At 40.7% G+C, this 16686-nt stretch overlaps 1 protein-coding gene across 1 annotated transcript; it reads right to left on the reverse strand.

Moving 5' to 3' along the window:
* Positions 1-1911: 1911 nt before the first annotated feature.
* Positions 1912-15943, reverse strand: LOC117827168 (nuclear receptor ROR-beta-like). Its single transcript, XM_034703673.1, has 10 exons — positions 15494-15943; positions 9158-9243; positions 8902-9043; positions 7889-8419; positions 7171-7292; positions 6587-6719; positions 5944-6051; positions 5330-5440; positions 4616-4728; positions 1912-4519 (listed from the first exon to the last, which is right to left on the reverse strand). The coding sequence occupies exons 1-10, from the start codon at positions 15498-15500 to the stop codon at positions 4358-4360; spliced, it is 1515 nt and encodes a 504-aa protein (XP_034559564.1). The 5' UTR covers positions 15501-15943; the 3' UTR covers positions 1912-4357.
* Positions 15944-16686: the final 743 nt, after the last annotated feature.

Below are 16686 nucleotides of genomic sequence, written 5' to 3' on the forward strand. Positions count from 1 at the left end.
CATGAACAATTCAATTGAATTATTTTTATTAAATCTTTCAGGGGGAAGAAAAAAATAAAAAAAATAAATGATGTGGTTGCATAAGAGTACACACCCTTTAACTAATAATTATTTGAAGCACCTTGATTTTATTACAGCAATCTGTTTTTTTGTAGGAGTCTATTAGCATGGCACAGCTTGACGTGGTAATATTTGCCCATTCTTCTTTACAAAAAAGGTCAAAATCCATCAGATAGTGAGGGCATCTCCTGTGCACAGCCCTCTTCAGACCACCCCACAGATATTCAACTGGATTCAGGTCTGGACTCTGGCTGGGCCATTCCAAAACTTTAATCTTCTTCTGGTGAAGCCATGCTTTTGTTGATTTGGATGTATGCGTATTGAAAGGTGAAATTCCTCTTCATCTTCAGCTCTCTAATGGAGTCCTGGAGGTTTTGTGTTAAACTGACTGGTGTTTGTAACTGTTCATACTTCCCTCCACCTTGACTAAGGCCCTGGTTCCAGCTGAAGAAAAACAGGCCCAAATCATGATGCTGCCCCCACCATGCTTCTCTGTGGGTCTGGTGTTCTTTATGTGATGTGCGGTGTTGTTTTTATGACAAACATACCTTTTGGAGCTATGGCCAAAAAGTTCAACCTTGGTTTCATCAGACCATAAAACATTTGATGCTTTTGGGAGACTTCATGTATGTTTTTGAAACATTTTGCTGGGCTCGGATGTTTTTATTGATTAGAAATGGCTTCCGTCTTGCCACCCTACCCATAGCAGAAACGTATGAAGAATAAAAGAGATGTTGTCTCATGTAGTAAACAGCCAGTAATCCCTGCAGCTCCTTTAATGTTGCTGTAGGCCTCTTGGAAGCCTCCCTGAACAGTTTTCTTCTCGTCTTGTCATCAGTTTTGGAGGGATGTCCAGTTCTTGGTAATGTCACTGTTATACCATATTTTCTCCACTTGATGATGACTGTCTTCACTGTGGTCCATGGTATATGTAATGCCTTGGAACATTTTTTGTACCCTTCTCCTGACCATTCAACAATGAGATCCCTCTGCTGCTTTGGAAGCTCTCTGTGGACCATGGCTTTTGCTGTGAGATGTAACTGAGGAAATGTCAGGAAAATCCTTCTAGAACAGCTGATCTTTATTGGGATTAATCAGAGTCACTATGACAGGTGAACTGACTACTATTTGTCATGAGTTTGAATGTGATTGGTTAATTCTGAACACAACCACATCCCCAGTTATAAGAGAGTGTGTACACTTATGCAACCACATTATTTTAGATTTTTATTTTTTATTATTCCCCCTAAAATACTTTCATTTTTTAAATTGAATTCTGCACTTTATAGGTCACATTAAAGGTGGAAAAAGTTCTGACATGATTTATCTTGGTCTAATTTTTTTACATCACAAAACCTGGCATTTTAACAGGGGTGTGTAGACTTTTGCTATCCACTGTAGGTATGTTTTGTTTTTTTTAATCTTTTTGTGAGAATCAATAATATATCTTCTAGTATACTAAAAGTGTGTTTTTTATTGGGTTTTATCTTAGCCTTATTGCTATGTTTTCATCCATTTCACATTTATTTTTGTCTGTTTTCTTTATCAGTCATGAAATGTCAGAAACTTGTAAAACTCAAGGTACTCCATCTCAAAAAACGAATTGAGACTTGGGTGAAAGCTCAAAAATACTCTATCAGACTACGCTGCTTGTTGCAGTTCTTGTTTGCATTAGCAAGAAAGTCAGCATTCAGACAACACAAACGTGAGTCTGTGGTCAAACTTTAGAGTAAAGTTCATTTGTTGTCTAATCATGTCAGACTGGTGATTTAAAGGCTGATTTGATTTTGAACAATCAAAAACATGAAGAGACACGTGACACATGTACTTCAAGTTAAACGGGACTCAGGAAACATTTTAAAAGAAAAGGAAACCATTTATTACATTCTTAAAACCACATATAATGTATCCCATTGGACAACAATATATATCGCGCTGTGTGACTCAGTTACTCTTGGACTAGTAATATACCTCTTGTACATTTTGTCATACAGGGAAAGAGAAGGGAAACAAACTATCCTTTTTCGTTTGTACTTGTCCTAATCTTTCTGCACTTAAAAAAAATAGATCACTGACTTTACAAGACAAAAGTGGAGACACTTAAAGAAAAAGGTGGATAAAAGACTGACAAATAAATGTAAATCACAGCAAAAGAAACATTTAACCCGAATAATAAAGTTCATCTTTAATGCTAACTGATTTATTCATGGTCTTTTAAGTCCTATGTCTCAAAAAATGTAATGTTACAATATTAGGACCAACAGGAAGGGCTTTGACACTTTGTGAGTAACATTCACAAAAATAGAACTTACGTCCACAGTGATTATGGTTATGGGTCTCATCTTAGGTGCAAAGGTGTGAGGAGCACAAGGCTAAAAGACGACACTGGTAATAAAGGGACAAGAAGAGATCACAGCTAGCTCCCTGAGCGGCAGGCAGCAGGTCCGCAGACTCTGCTCAAGAACTTCACAGCACCCCGAGTAAGACATTATTACCATCATATTAATGTTAGAACGACCTGCAGGAAGTGTGTTTATTTATGAACATGATAAATGTATACAGTTATGGATGGTTTTGTGTGACAAATATGGAATTAAAAACAAATACAACAGAAAAGACTGACTAAAACCCATAAGTCTTACTGGCTTTGAGGCCCAACTCAGGGGGCAGCTGGTAGCTCTATCTGGCCTTAGACTGGTGTCCAGGGAGAAAGAGGAAAAGTATATGTGCTTGGTATTTGGATAGGCATTGGGTTTGGGACTAAAGGGAGGAACAGCAAATGTACAAAATAATACAGATGCTCCAACCAGTGAGGAGGGTTTATGATACATATGGACCATCATCATCCAAGTTTTTAACCAAAATGAACATTATGAATGAAAGACAAATATACTACACCTACGGTACTGATTAATGGTTAGAAACAGGTGGGGAAACCCTGTGTATCCCCGTTCATCATATAGTTCATGAAGTCATCTTCTGCAGTGCGTGCTCTCCTCCTTAGGGTCCTGTTTATCCTCTTGTCTCTTTAGGCAGGGGGGCGGGCAGCAATAGTGCAAACTGATATCTCTCAGTTGAAATGCACCAACAAAGGCTGTGTCATTTTGGCCTTCTTTTTTTTGAGTATGCTGCCTCCCCCTGCTGCGTCGCATTTGCAACAAATGTCCATCCCCTCGCTTGACCGCACTTTACCCAGATGGGGTTTTGCCGTCGTGGGCAAGAAGGGGGCTGTTGCCAAGGAAACCTGAGAGTACTGTTAAAAGAGGGAATAGTCCAGAGTCCAAAAAAAACAAAAACAAAAAAAACACTGCCTCCGTACGTCATCCATCTCCTCCTCCCTCTAACATCTCACCCTCCACTTTTCTTGCTGAAGTGAACTCACACATTCTAACACTCTCCATACACTTATATAGTCATCTATTTACATTCTTATTTAAAATATTTGTTTATAAATGTGTATATAAATTAAAGATAATTTCATCTTTTCCTGTCTCTAAGTGGCATTTACAAGGAAAGGGGTGTGTGGGACTGAGGTTTGTCATTGCATTACAAGAGCCTACAAAGAGGCAGCACCGAACACTGTCTAAATGTTTGTGAGACTGGTTCTATGCTTATTACGGAAGTAAGCCGAAGCTGTGAGTCATGTCATATCTGTGAGTTTTTATTTTTAGATTTGGGAAAATGACTCATGATCTTGGTCCCTAAGCAATGGTCGGTACAAGGATATTGTCTGTATGGATACACAAGTGTACCATACTGAGAAGTATTATTATAAAAAGATTTATTGACTGAGAGTTGCATCAATTGTGAGAACTTTTGATCAACATGACTTCATTCTGGTACTACGTGTGAAACTCTGTCTCAGAGTGGCAGGGTTGTACATTCACTGCAGATAGGTTCTTACTGGTGCACTGGTGCTGATCGATGAGGTACATTCATAAATGTTTGGGTGATCCACCGTGGATCTGATGTTCAAAAGTGTTTTAGCTTGGAGCTGTCTCATGCTAAGTGGGCTGCTGTGTTAATACTACAGTGCCCATTCTGCTTTTATTTAATGCTACAATACGCAGAGGACCATGAGCATGTGTGGTCTGTAGTGTAAGGTGCTTTAGCCTGCTGGGAAAGTGGAGGACTACTTTGGGATCATGGGAGACGGAGTATTTAAAGTCCTGGATTGTCTCGATACTGCTGGTTGTTGTTAGGCTTCAACATTTCTATCCTACTCTGTCTCTCCTTTTGCTTCCCTACCTCTGAAAATAAACTCTCTCCATCTTGTCTGGTTTGACTTTTTGTCTCTCTAGCTGTTGGTGGAGTCGGGCAGAGACATCTCGCTGCCAAACACTTCTCGGTACAGTGGTGGGAAACTGTAGGCGGTCTCCGGATGGACCAAACGGAAAAACTCCAGTTTGTCAATGTGGAGGTTGCAGATTGACTTCATTATGGGCAGCTTGGACACCATCTGTGGAGGAAGAGGATTCCAGAGGTAAGTTGATGTATGTGCTCCTTTATGTGAATACATTTGTTGTTGTATTTGTTCTTTATGAAGAGTGTTTACCTTGTCCAGTTTCTCATCAGAAGCTCCGCTCTTATGGAGACTGTGCTGCAGAGCCAGGTAGACTTTCTCCTGAAGTTTCTGAACTTTTTGGCCTTCTGTTAGCCAGGGTCGATCTATAGAAAAGAAAATATTAAAACCATTAATACAATGTCATCCTTCTTCTTTACAATGTCATGTGTCAATGTGTTGTTCCGATTTTCCAAAAGTCTGCTTAAAACATTTTGAAGTTGGAAAACTTTAGGAGCTCTGCTAAAATGTTCTCTTGAGTTCTGTAATGTGTTCTGTTTTAGATGTAAGGCTTATGTTTCAAAAGATGTTGAGCATCAACAAGGTGAGGAAGTTCTGCGCCAAGACCTTTCCTATGTCCAGTATTAAAACTGTTTTTAAAAGTTGATTTTCGAAAAAAAAAGGCGGAAAAATTATATATTTTATTTCTAAAAGTCTATGTGATAGAAGCTGTAATAATAAATTGAACACCTATATAAGTGAGACATCACTGACTAATGTTTACAGCGTCAAATGTTTGTGTTAGAGAGGAAACTCGAGTGTCACAGCTCTTGGGCAAGAGTGACCCCTTGCTCTTGAGTGTAAGTGTGGCATTCAACAACAACAAGGACAATCCATAAATACACTTCTGCAGTACAAAGTGTCTTCTACTTAACCATAATAATGTTTATGTGTGTGTGTGTGAGTGCAAAAGAAGAAAACAATTACCAGGAGACAAAAGGACGGCAGCACTGAAAAGAGCCATTTCCTCATCTGACAGCTGCAGACGGCAGAGTCCTTTCCCCAAGTCAAACACTGCGCTCACTAAGTCGTCACAACCTGCAGAACAAAAAGGAAACAGATATAGGTTATCTTAATTCATAAGAATGAGGAATAAGAGTTCAGCTTGACAAGTGACTCAGGAGTGATTGAGACCTATATGTTCTAACCCAGTTATTTTTAATTTGGTCGTATTCGCTATAATGGGAAACTCTGCTACTTAGCAATGAGGACATTTGCAATTTATAATGTACTGTGTTTACCATTATAACAAATAGCAACAATCAGCTGGAGGCTTTCAAATATTTCTGTGTAGAGCCATTTCTGGTTTAAAAGCATCCAAATGAAATCTTAAATTAGTTTCTAATAGCCATTTCCAGAACAATGAACGCATTGAGGTTGCTTAAAACAATGAATAGTGTCAGTCAATACAGAAGTTTCACTGTCAGTTGTCACTAATAGTAAGTGCAGAATTTTTTTCTGGGTATTTATGTCATTTTTTCTCAGTGCCTGTCATCAGGGTATTACATTTTCTAATAGCTTCTCCTTTATTGAAGACTTACCAAGTGCTTTGAAGAGGTGAGCCGGGGCAAACTTCCCATTAAAGAAAATGGTGCTGTTGGTGAAATTGAAAGCTCGGCACATACGTATCAGCAGGACCTCCAGACAGCCTGAAATAGTACCCAAAGACAGAGCCAAAGAGATGGAGAGATGGAGAGATGGATAGAGAAGAGGTAGGGGAAGGGGGACCAAGATACTCCAACATGCACAAAACAACACAACAAAATGTAAATAATTTTGATCCAAATTGGTGCGCAGCATATATATAAGACATTTTTGAACCATTTAAAACCAATAAAAGGTATCCAAAGAGATTTTTTTTAAAGAGTTCAAAAGATTCACAGAGGGTGAAAGGATGTTGAGTGAAATACATGCAATTTATTTTCAAAATATGTAGTTATATATGTGTTGAACAGATATGAAAAGTAATTGTAAATTTTGTTTCAAGAATATTGTTTCCCCAAAATATGGGAAATGTGTGAAATTTATTCAAGTAAAATAATAAATAAGGTGAAGGTAGAAGGTTGGAGACAAAAAAAACAGGAAGGAACTACAGTTAGCAAGTTTTAGACTCAGTTTACGTTGACAGGATTAACTTGTTCAATGAGAATACAGGAAGTGAAGCTTTTTAGGCAGTACACTGACCTGCTTTTAGCAAAATGATCTGATCGTTCTGGCACAGGTCCATGAAGCCGGCGATGCGTTTGGCAAACTCCACCACATACTGGATGGCATTGGTGATGTGGTGAGCACACTGCTGCCACATCCACTCAGCTGACTGAAGAGGTGACACAAACAGAGATGTGAGTGTTTCAGAAGTACATGACATTGACAGTGAGTCAGTACTTTAAAGCTCCTGTGTAGAGATTGTATCTGGTTATGAAAAAAGAGTGAATTTAATACTGATCCCCTCTTCATGAGCTACAAAAGCAAACAGGACCACCAGCAAGAATATTGACTCTTTCTATGTAGTCATTTTTAATGTCTGCAACCACTGTCGCAGGGTAGGTGTCAGACAAACATGATATCAAAACAGCCTTTTTAAAGATTTTCCATGGTAAAGATTCTTGCTGAGTGATACATTTGACTGTTTGAAGTCAGCAGGATGAGGTTTTTTGCTAAATGTGATAATGGGTACTAGAATCAGCACAAACCAAAAATCCCTTACAGGAGCTTTAAATGCATACACAAATACTCTTAACATGAGTCGCAGGTTTTAAATTATGTACCCTGTTTTGAAAAGCCCGTGTTTCCTCAGGTGTGTATTGTGCCCAGGTAAATCTCTTCATGTCTTCAGCGCTGTACTGACACGTCTCCAAGTGCGACTTAACGATACTCTGTGTGATACGCTCTGTGGAAGAAAAAAAAAAGAGGCATAAATGTTTGTGCTTTTTCATTCAGGTTGTTTGTGATTGTAGCAGGTTGGTGTTTTGAGGAGTGCAGCAGTGTAGAGAGTGCTTTTGTTTACACATATACATCTCAAGGCAGTGACCTTGAATAAGTAGATTCCTTTCACCGCTCTGCTGGAGTGTTTGCCATAGGAAAGAAGCTAACGGCTCATCTAATCATCTAATCTCTGCGACTTTTAGTATCTCCTTCACCTCCTGCACTAATAATACCCACCAGTCATAATATTTACTAATTGCTTCTTTTTATAGTCCCATGAGCTCCATACAAAGCCTCCCTGCAGTCTGTTGATGCCAGTAACCATAAAGATGTAAAAGAAAATTATGATTTATTCTTCCCCATGGTCTCCGGAGACACCTCTATAAAAATTGCCTTTGCTTCCTTACAGCTATAAATACCACGGCACCATCATCCTGTCATCTGTCCCCATTATTAAGTTCTGTTGTGTTTTCTAGCTTTGTAACATGTTTTTTCCTGCTTGTTTTGAAATAAGTACCCAAAAGAAGAAATCATTGGTTATTTATCACTAATAATACTCACCAAGGTCTGTTATTGAGCAGTCATCAGGCAGCTGGTCCAGCAGTGCATGTACGTGTCCCAGCAACTGGTGTGTATGAGTGTGTGAATGCAGGAGCTGGAGCTCATTGCTGTCCCCTCCATCCATCATAGTTTGCTGTGGAGAATTCTGATTGGACAAAGATGAGGAAGAAGAAGAGGACGATGAGTTGGAGGTGTTGCCTGTACTGGCTCCTCCGCCCAGCAGCTCCAGGCTGCAGTACTCGCTGGCCTCCTCGGGGGTCAGTGGCAGGTCAAACAGGTCAGGCAGCGCTGCAATGTCGTCCAGGTCGCTGAGAGTTGAGCTGGAGCCCCCGCTGCTGTAGGACCGACTCAGACCTTCTTCGCCTTCCTCCCCGCTGCCGCTGCCACTGCAGGCATTGTCGTCCTTGGGCAAGGACAGAGTAGTAGGTCCCCCGCCTCCAGAGCTCAAACACTCCTGGGACTTCTGGTGTTTTTGCACCTCAGCATAGAGGCTGTCGCGCTGCTTCTTGGACATACGACCAAATTTGACCGCTGCAGAAAGAAAATACATTTTTAGAGAGAAAAACAGATGAAACAATTCAAACACATCTTATAAATAACTGCAAATACTAAAATGTATATTTATAGCAACTAATTTAATAGTTCTACTTTTTTTATTTTACATTTTACTTAATTGTTTTCTTTCATTTGATGACATATTGAAACTTCCTGAAGTTGTATTTCCTCCTTCTTTCTCAGCATCTAATGGAGGAAGAAGGTAACAAGTGGCAATCCCTCTAACAACTGTGGTGTGAAACATTAACACTGAGGGCTCCTCCTGCATTTAACTTTAAAGATTCATGGACACTGGAATTCAACGGCCAAACACCTCCAGTAAACAACCCTGCTGTAAGTCAAGGTCCTAGTTTAATAAACTTGGCTGTGCTACATTTTTCTAGTTTACACTTAATGTAGTGTAACATTTCTGAGTATGATCAGAAGATACAGATTCCTCTTTGTGTTTGTATGTTTACCATCTCTGCTCATGCCCAAAGCCAGACACTTCTGAAGGCGGCAGTGCTGGCAGCGGTTACGATTAGTTCGGTCGATCAGGCAGTTCCTCTGACGGGAACAAGAGTACATGGCATTGTTCTGCTGGCTGCGGCGGAAGAATCCCTGAAAGAGACACAAATACAAACACCATTAACAATGACAGGCACATTTGGAACAGTTTGGTTGCAGTTTAAATCTGATAACCTGGTTTGCTCTGTGTTTGTGTTTCCTCCTCACCTTGCAGCCTTCGCAGGTGATGACTCCATAGTGGATTCCTGAGGACTTGTCCCCGCAGATCTTGCAGGGGATGACCTCGATTTGAGCTGCAGGAAAAAAAACAAGTAAGGTCAGAACACTGAAACCTTATGTGTCCTCAAGATCCATTTGTACAATACAACTCTTACATCTTTGTCCTTATTTGACACAATTGAGTCACACTATGGACTGCTGCCAAAAATAGTCTAAACACTGACGAGACCTTCATTTCTACATAAAACACACCCAGAGGTCCATGTGTGGCATAGATTCAACATCAGCCAGGGAAAAATGCTGTTTTGACAAAACTTGGCCACAATTCTGTAAATGATCCTCTGCCTTGATAATATCCAAAACATCTGTGCTCCACACAGCACCACATCTCTCTTCAGTAAGATCAGTGGGTTACTTATCATTAGAGAAGGAGATTTGTTCTCAGAGGTTAAAGCCGGTTAACGTCTTTAGGTTGTATTTGCAAGTTTCCCTTTCCTCTTGGCGGTGCTACCCAGTATATATTTGTGGCCTATTTAGCATATTGTTAATGATATACTATGCATTGCCAACAATATGCAAATAACACACAGCTGTTAAGTTACAGTAGATCCACTTAAAGCTGACAAGGAGGCAAATGTATCCCGTTTTCATGATTCTGCTCTTTTTAAGAGGAAAACCTGACAGATTTTTCCCCATGTGATTATACTGAATATGATAACCCTACATTTTAATTCCTTGAAGCATCTGTGTCACTGTAGTGTAGGCTGCCTGTTTTTCAGCCACTCTTTTTGTGCCACTCTTTTTGTGCACCTGTGATAATCCTTTCTGTGATGTAATCATGATTTCTCCAGCTATACACCTTGGCTATAATGAGCTCCTTTGTGTCTTTTGTTGGCCTGGAAAAGGTTGCCTGTCCTTTTTATCTTGTCACAGTAAGACTCCTGTCACTCTGTGTGCCCTATCAGAAGGCCATCTCCTTCCTCCTGCTGATACAAAAGGCACGGAGCAATTTTCATTTAATTGAGATATGACATCTGTCTTTGACTCCCTTTTTTGGGAGACCTTGGGTTTCACCTCACAACTTTGCTGTGGTGCAAGTTGTTCCACAAAATGCATTGAATAACACTAAAATTCTTATTATGAGGAAATCATTAACACATTTTAGGAACAAAGATAATCCAGTGCTCTACACCAGACTGAAGTAATCAAAGAAACCAGCCTGTTCTGGGTCAGAGGAATGAGCAACAACATAAAACCACAAACTATGAGTTAATTACTTTTTGTACATATGGCAACAACCCAACCAACACACTATTCCATTATGAGCGAATAGAGGAAAAGAGCAGATAACTAGCTGTGAACTTGGTTTCTCTGCTCCCTGCATGTGGCCCCCATGTGGAGACAGAGTACACAAACAGATATGGAATCACATGACTCCTGCACAGATGACACGCACACAAAGACTCCTTCTTTCTTCACCAAGGGCAAAAACAACAGCAGCTGTATCATTTAACAACTGTTGCTATGCTTTGGTGTTTGTGTAATCTCACAAAAAAAAATCCTGTTTGTCCCACTTTTTGTGGAAAACTACTTCAGTCTGTGTGATTGAGGAGGAATTGTTGCACTCTTAGGTACTGGAAAACACCAACTTTCCGCGTCTTTCCACATTTTAATGACACGGTCGTCCGTCTCTTTTCTTAAACTGTTGACTAAAATACTCCAACTGATCAGGGCAGCTGCAGGCATGCAATGGAAAAATATCTCCCCTCCTCCTCCCTCCCCTCCCTTCCTCTCTTTCTCTCAGGTTCCCCCTCCACCCCTCCCTGATCTCGCAGTTATATAACTCTCGTCTGCGAGCATTCCTCACAACACTCATTCAGCCAGGCTCACTCTAGCAACACCGACAAACCCGCCCTCTTCTGAGGATCTCTTTCCCACTGGCTGAGCACTGCTCACAGCCTTCTTGGTATAGGCTGAGTCATCCGTCAGTCAGGCGCTGTAGCCTGTCAGCCCATGTGGACACTCTGTCCTACTGACACACTTTCTCACTGCAGGGGGAGGAGGGAGGAGGGAGGCAGGCTCGCTCCCGCTGTACGTAGATCAGTTTTAAGGTGGAACTAAACAATGCTCAGACTTCCTCATTAGAAAAAGCATTTCCCTGAGGGCCCCTTGCTTGCATCAGAAAACTTGCTGGTTACATAACAGCAGACTCAACGAAGAGAAAAAGTGATAACAAGCCTCAAAAACTAAAATAATCAGCTTGTTTTTCACCAGGTATTGATCCTCACTGAATTCCCTCTAGCCTATCTCTGCTTGACCTTATTTTTTTTTCTCCAATTTGCTGTATCCTTGCCCAGAAACCACATTTGATTCGACTATAAAAGTGCATACTGTACCTGGCTGCCATCCACCCAAGGCAGACAAACTCTCAAATTGAATGTCAGCTATTCAGCCCCCACCCCTCTTTGACATTGAGCCTCTGCTTCAACCCGTTCTATTCTCGTCCTGCGCTGAGAGCCAGAATTACACAGATGCCCAGCCACCCACTCTTGCTGCTACAACCACATATACATGCTTTCACACTCCTCCCTGACTCTCTGTGGATACGCAGCCACAACATAATCCAAGCAAAATGTCTCCTTTATGTTCTGGTATGTAACCTGTCCTGTCCATAAGCTGGTATTTTAAAAGTAATCTTGTGATATCTCAATACAAAAAAATACAAGGGGCAGAAACTTTAGGAGGCCTTGATGATTTCAGGCACATACAACAAAAACTAGAGACTGTTATAATTTTGGATTACTCTATTTTTGAATAGTTTTATCCAATTATTTATTGATTAGTCATTTAAATATATTAAAACATTAGTGAAGAGTCAAGGCTTACACATGTTAAGTTTTGGAGCTGAACTTTTCCCATTATGAGGCGTACACCCTGTGAAAATAAACCAACCTGAAGGACTACATAAATTCAGTCAAGTAAAAATGCTGAAAGAGACACGCAACTTTATTAGTTCCACCTGTGTTAAAGCAACATGTATCTTCTACCCTGAATATCAATGTTGACCTATGCTACAGCACCAGTCTTTGGCATATGACCTTTAGCTCCCTGGAGAGAGTATGCATTCCAGGAAGATCGATACAAATCCTGCTTTTTCGCTAACATGATGCATGAATCTTGCATGCAGAGCTTCCATGTTTCGCCCACTGACACATTAACCAATTGTGAATACTGACGTTAAAATGCATTCATGGGGTGTGATTACGCAAACAGTAAACAAAGAGTGGCATTTGAGAGCGGCTGTTGTTTGATTAGTATAGCATCTAATTTACGAGGCACACCCAAAGCCTTCATGCATAACAAACTGGCAACTGATACTTTTAACAGTCCTGATACAAACAATGTTGGCCCCAAGAGTGTTTATCAGCCAGTTAAATGTGTAACTGTGTTATCTGCGCTGGAGGATAATTCAGTTGGGTGGGGTCGAGTGAGGCAGAGGAAAATCACTGACTTTGTGCAGCCAACTCTTCTTACTATCTAATGTGAAACAAACTGCCAGTAGTTGTCGAACAGATGCCCCTTGGAGCTTGTAGTCAGTGTGTCAGTGTGTCAGCATGACGGGAGATGAAGTTTGACCCTCCACGCGTTCAATGTTCAAACATGAACACTCAAATCCACTTATCTGTTTTATAATCACAGAGTCTGCTTTTTATAAGTACAGGTTCTTCGTGTTTACTTATTATGCAAGTCCCAACAATGGCCACGCAGCCAAATGGCCCCGAGCAACAGACTGACATAAGACTCAGTTCGCTGGTGATCTTCTTGGTTTTTTCATTACCTCGCTGATGAGATTCAAATGACTGACAGGAGGAGAAAACACATTTATCAGGAGGTGAGAGGCCTTGTGCTTGAGCTCTATACAAATAAGTCATGCTGAGGCACTTGTTGTGTCCTGCCTCACATTTGGGTGTAGTCTTACAGTGCAGCACAAAGCTGAATCATAATACAATCAAATAAGCTCATCCTCATTGCTTTTGTCTTCTTTTGAAATCATGTCAGAGTAAGGGAGTGTTTTCAGGATGGTTGTGTTTATGTAAGACGAGTAGCGCGCTAAGTCTTTCTGGAAAATGAGAGGATATATTCTCACATATGAAACTAAACCCTGTTTGTTTTCACACCTTCTGCTTGAAGTAGCCATTCTCATTTTCACTTGACGCCACTTGAGCGTCACTTGAGCACACACACCCAATCTTTTAACATACAGCACTGGTGCATTTTGTATTTTTACCCTCGCATGAAAAACAAGACAGATGAGAGTGAACTCAGTCACTCTGAATGCATAGAAACCATCTTGCTCTCTGCAGCCCGTGCATTCAAATCAAGGGGCTCTATTTTAAAAGATTCAAATACCAGAAGAGGCCAAGCTGAGGCCCACAGAGGGGGGGATTACAACAGAGCTAAGAATTCCATAGCCGTCCTCTACCGGCTGTTAGTGTGTGGAATGAGTCTCATGATCTCCCACCATATCTAGAACAAAACGCTAAGTCCTCACTTCTATCAAGTAAAGTCAAAAAAAGAGTAAGTGTTGGAGGACCATACATCACATTGAGCTTCTATACATCTGTCAGCATACCTAAGCTGCTAGAATGACTCATCAATTTGGACTTGGCAATCACTTATTTGCATTCAGAGTGGGATAAAAAAAAATGCTGACAGGCTTTTCTTACAGGGAAACGACAGGTTGAGCGAGTAACCTACATTTTGAATGCAGAGAGGAAGAACAGAATAGGCCTAGGTTTGTTTACATTTGGATATCCTGCCAGAAATGGAACCTCCCACCCCCAGAGGCCCCCTCTGCTTCTTCTTCCTCCCCCCTCCCTCCCTCTTCCCTTTTTAGTTCAAAAAATTCATCTCTTTCCTCTCCTGCTGAAAAAAAAACAAAGCCCTTGCATCTTATCTCCGGTCCTGTACGACAAAGGATTGTAACATTCAGCAAAGCTCAGAGGAGAAAAAACACAGAAATACAACATAAAAGGAACCAAATCATAGTCAACATTAAGTCAAGAGGGATTAAAAGTATATAACATATAAGTTGTCCTCTTGTTATCTACCAAAAATGGTGCCTAAGATGCGATTTGATGCAAATGTTGAGAGGTTATGTAATAAGCTTGTAACAGAAAATATAAATAAACATGACCTACATGCTGCAAACAATACATGTGGGGCCTATTTTCAATACTTAAAAAACACTTTTTGATCACTCCAATAAAGTTGTACCAAGACAAGCCTCTCTGTTAATCATTATTTGTTGCCTCTCTGCCCAAGTTCAAGTTCAGTCTGTGCCAGTGAGCGCGCATGAAACCGCACATGGTGCTGCACGTCCAGCGGCACGGCGCTTCCCTGAGCTGCTCTTCCTCCCTCCGCTGCATATGCTGCTGTATAATGTTTGGTGACATAACTAGGTCAGTGGAACAGCCAGATCCCTCTCCCTCCACGCACTCACATTGTCAGCCATGCTGGCACAGCCATCGCATCACAGCAACGTCACAACTACACACACACTGCCTGGATTTTATATTAGTAAAGAAAATGGTACAAAAGGAAAACGTTTGTGTCAAAAACACACGGATTGTTGCGTCAAAGGATATGACATATTTCAAACTTTGATGTTTTTTTATGAAATCATTTCTGTAAAAACAACTTAATGTTTAATTATGTTGAACTATCTTAGCAAATTTGAGCTATTTCAATTTCGAATTCACCTTATTCGAAACCAGGTTGCCTCAAATAACATGTTGGTTACATAATTCTAGTTTGGGTTAACAACAACCTCCTCATGCCCCTCCCTCTCCCCTATTGCATAACTCTTAACATGGATCCTCTGACAAATTTTATAGAGGAACTCACAGGTGAGATGTGACTCATATTTCACTTGAAACAAGATACATTTGGCAACACCATGAAACAGAAAACCAAATTACGCGTGTGCCTAACTGTAGTTTTTAGCTGGCTTCACCACAAACCTGAGAGATGGTTTTAGAAGCAACTTAATTGATCTGGTAGAGCGATTTGTAATGATTGAACAACATGCCTCCAGCTCTGGTATAACTGCAAGCTGAACTCCACCGTGGAGCATGCAGGCTCGGGCTCAGTGCAGCCATAATCCAGTCATGAGGGATTAATGCGCACTGGGAGGAAAACAGGCGCACTGAAGTCCTTGTGCGCACACATGTGGCAGCTGAAGCCCGTACAAAACCACGCCAAGATCTTTACCAAGTTCAACCAAACATGCACAGATTAAGTGTGGCATAGAAATGTTCTTACCTCTCATCTTTGACGTTTTCTTGTTTAGTTGAGGACGATAAAAACTCGGCTACATGTGGTTAATGTAGGTGACAGAAAAAAAGCAGGATAAAAAACACAGGTGCCAGGGTGATCTGGCTCTGTAAATATTAACTTCGTCCCGGCTGCAGACAGCTCTCGTATAGCACGACCCAAAAAAATGCAAAATAACTACCCGAAACTCCTCTATCGCTCCGTCAAGTCCGAGCGAAATAAAAGAGTGAAGAAAGTCGCTTTGGATCGCATCGTAATCGTCTCGGCGAACAGATTTGGCTGAACTTTTCTGACAGAATAGTCCCACACGGTTTGACGAGTTGTGATCGGCACCCCCCCCTCTGCGCTCTGACTCTTCGCTTGCTTTCCTCTCAGTCTACCCTGCTAACCTACTTTCTCCAAGCATGGACTCTCCCATGATCTCACTGCCGACAGCTTCTCTCGCAGCTCTCGCGGGGGCGCGCACACGAGAGCGAGTTTAAGGTGGCTAAGCAAATGATTGACTAGTGTTGAGCTTTTATGCTCTACATTGTCGTGAGGAATCACTATTATCATTGCCAGGAGATTAAAGGAAGATAATTAGACCCAAAGAACTTCTGCTTTAACAGACTTTGATGTTTGCTGTTCCACAAACTTCCCTGGTTTTATGTAATTTGAAGCAGTTATTGTAACAGTGCAAAATGTCGCCTGAATAGCCATACTATTGAGTATCTTATCAGTCAAATCAGGTGATGCAGAAGTTAAACACAAACAGGAAGAAGCTATCAAACAGGTTCTTTTTTGTTTACCTAAATACCGGCGTCCTATTCTCAGAGTTTTAACTATATTTGCCTTAGTGGTGTTGAACTTGGATGGCTTTCTTTAAACACTTGGCTTCAGAGAGCTTCCAACAAATGAAAGCTTAAAAAGTGACTGTGTTGTTGAATTTTAAGAAGAACAGATATATTAAAGCTGTTAATGAAGATACATTTTTCTCTCTTTTTTTCTTCTTTTCAAAAGCAGGCTTCAACAACCTCTAAATATTTAAGAGTCATTTTCAAAATATTTTTTGCACTTTTTTTCAAACAAGACATTTACACACTTCCCCTTACACTTTACAGTACAAATGATTAATCACAGTTACATAATAGTAAATCCATGACAAAAGTATTTTATGAAGCGTCAGCCTGAGCAGAATCTCC

This window comes from Notolabrus celidotus, chromosome 15, assembly GCF_009762535.1.
Source record: "Notolabrus celidotus isolate fNotCel1 chromosome 15, fNotCel1.pri, whole genome shotgun sequence".
Lineage (NCBI taxonomy): Eukaryota > Metazoa > Chordata > Actinopteri > Labriformes > Labridae > Notolabrus > Notolabrus celidotus.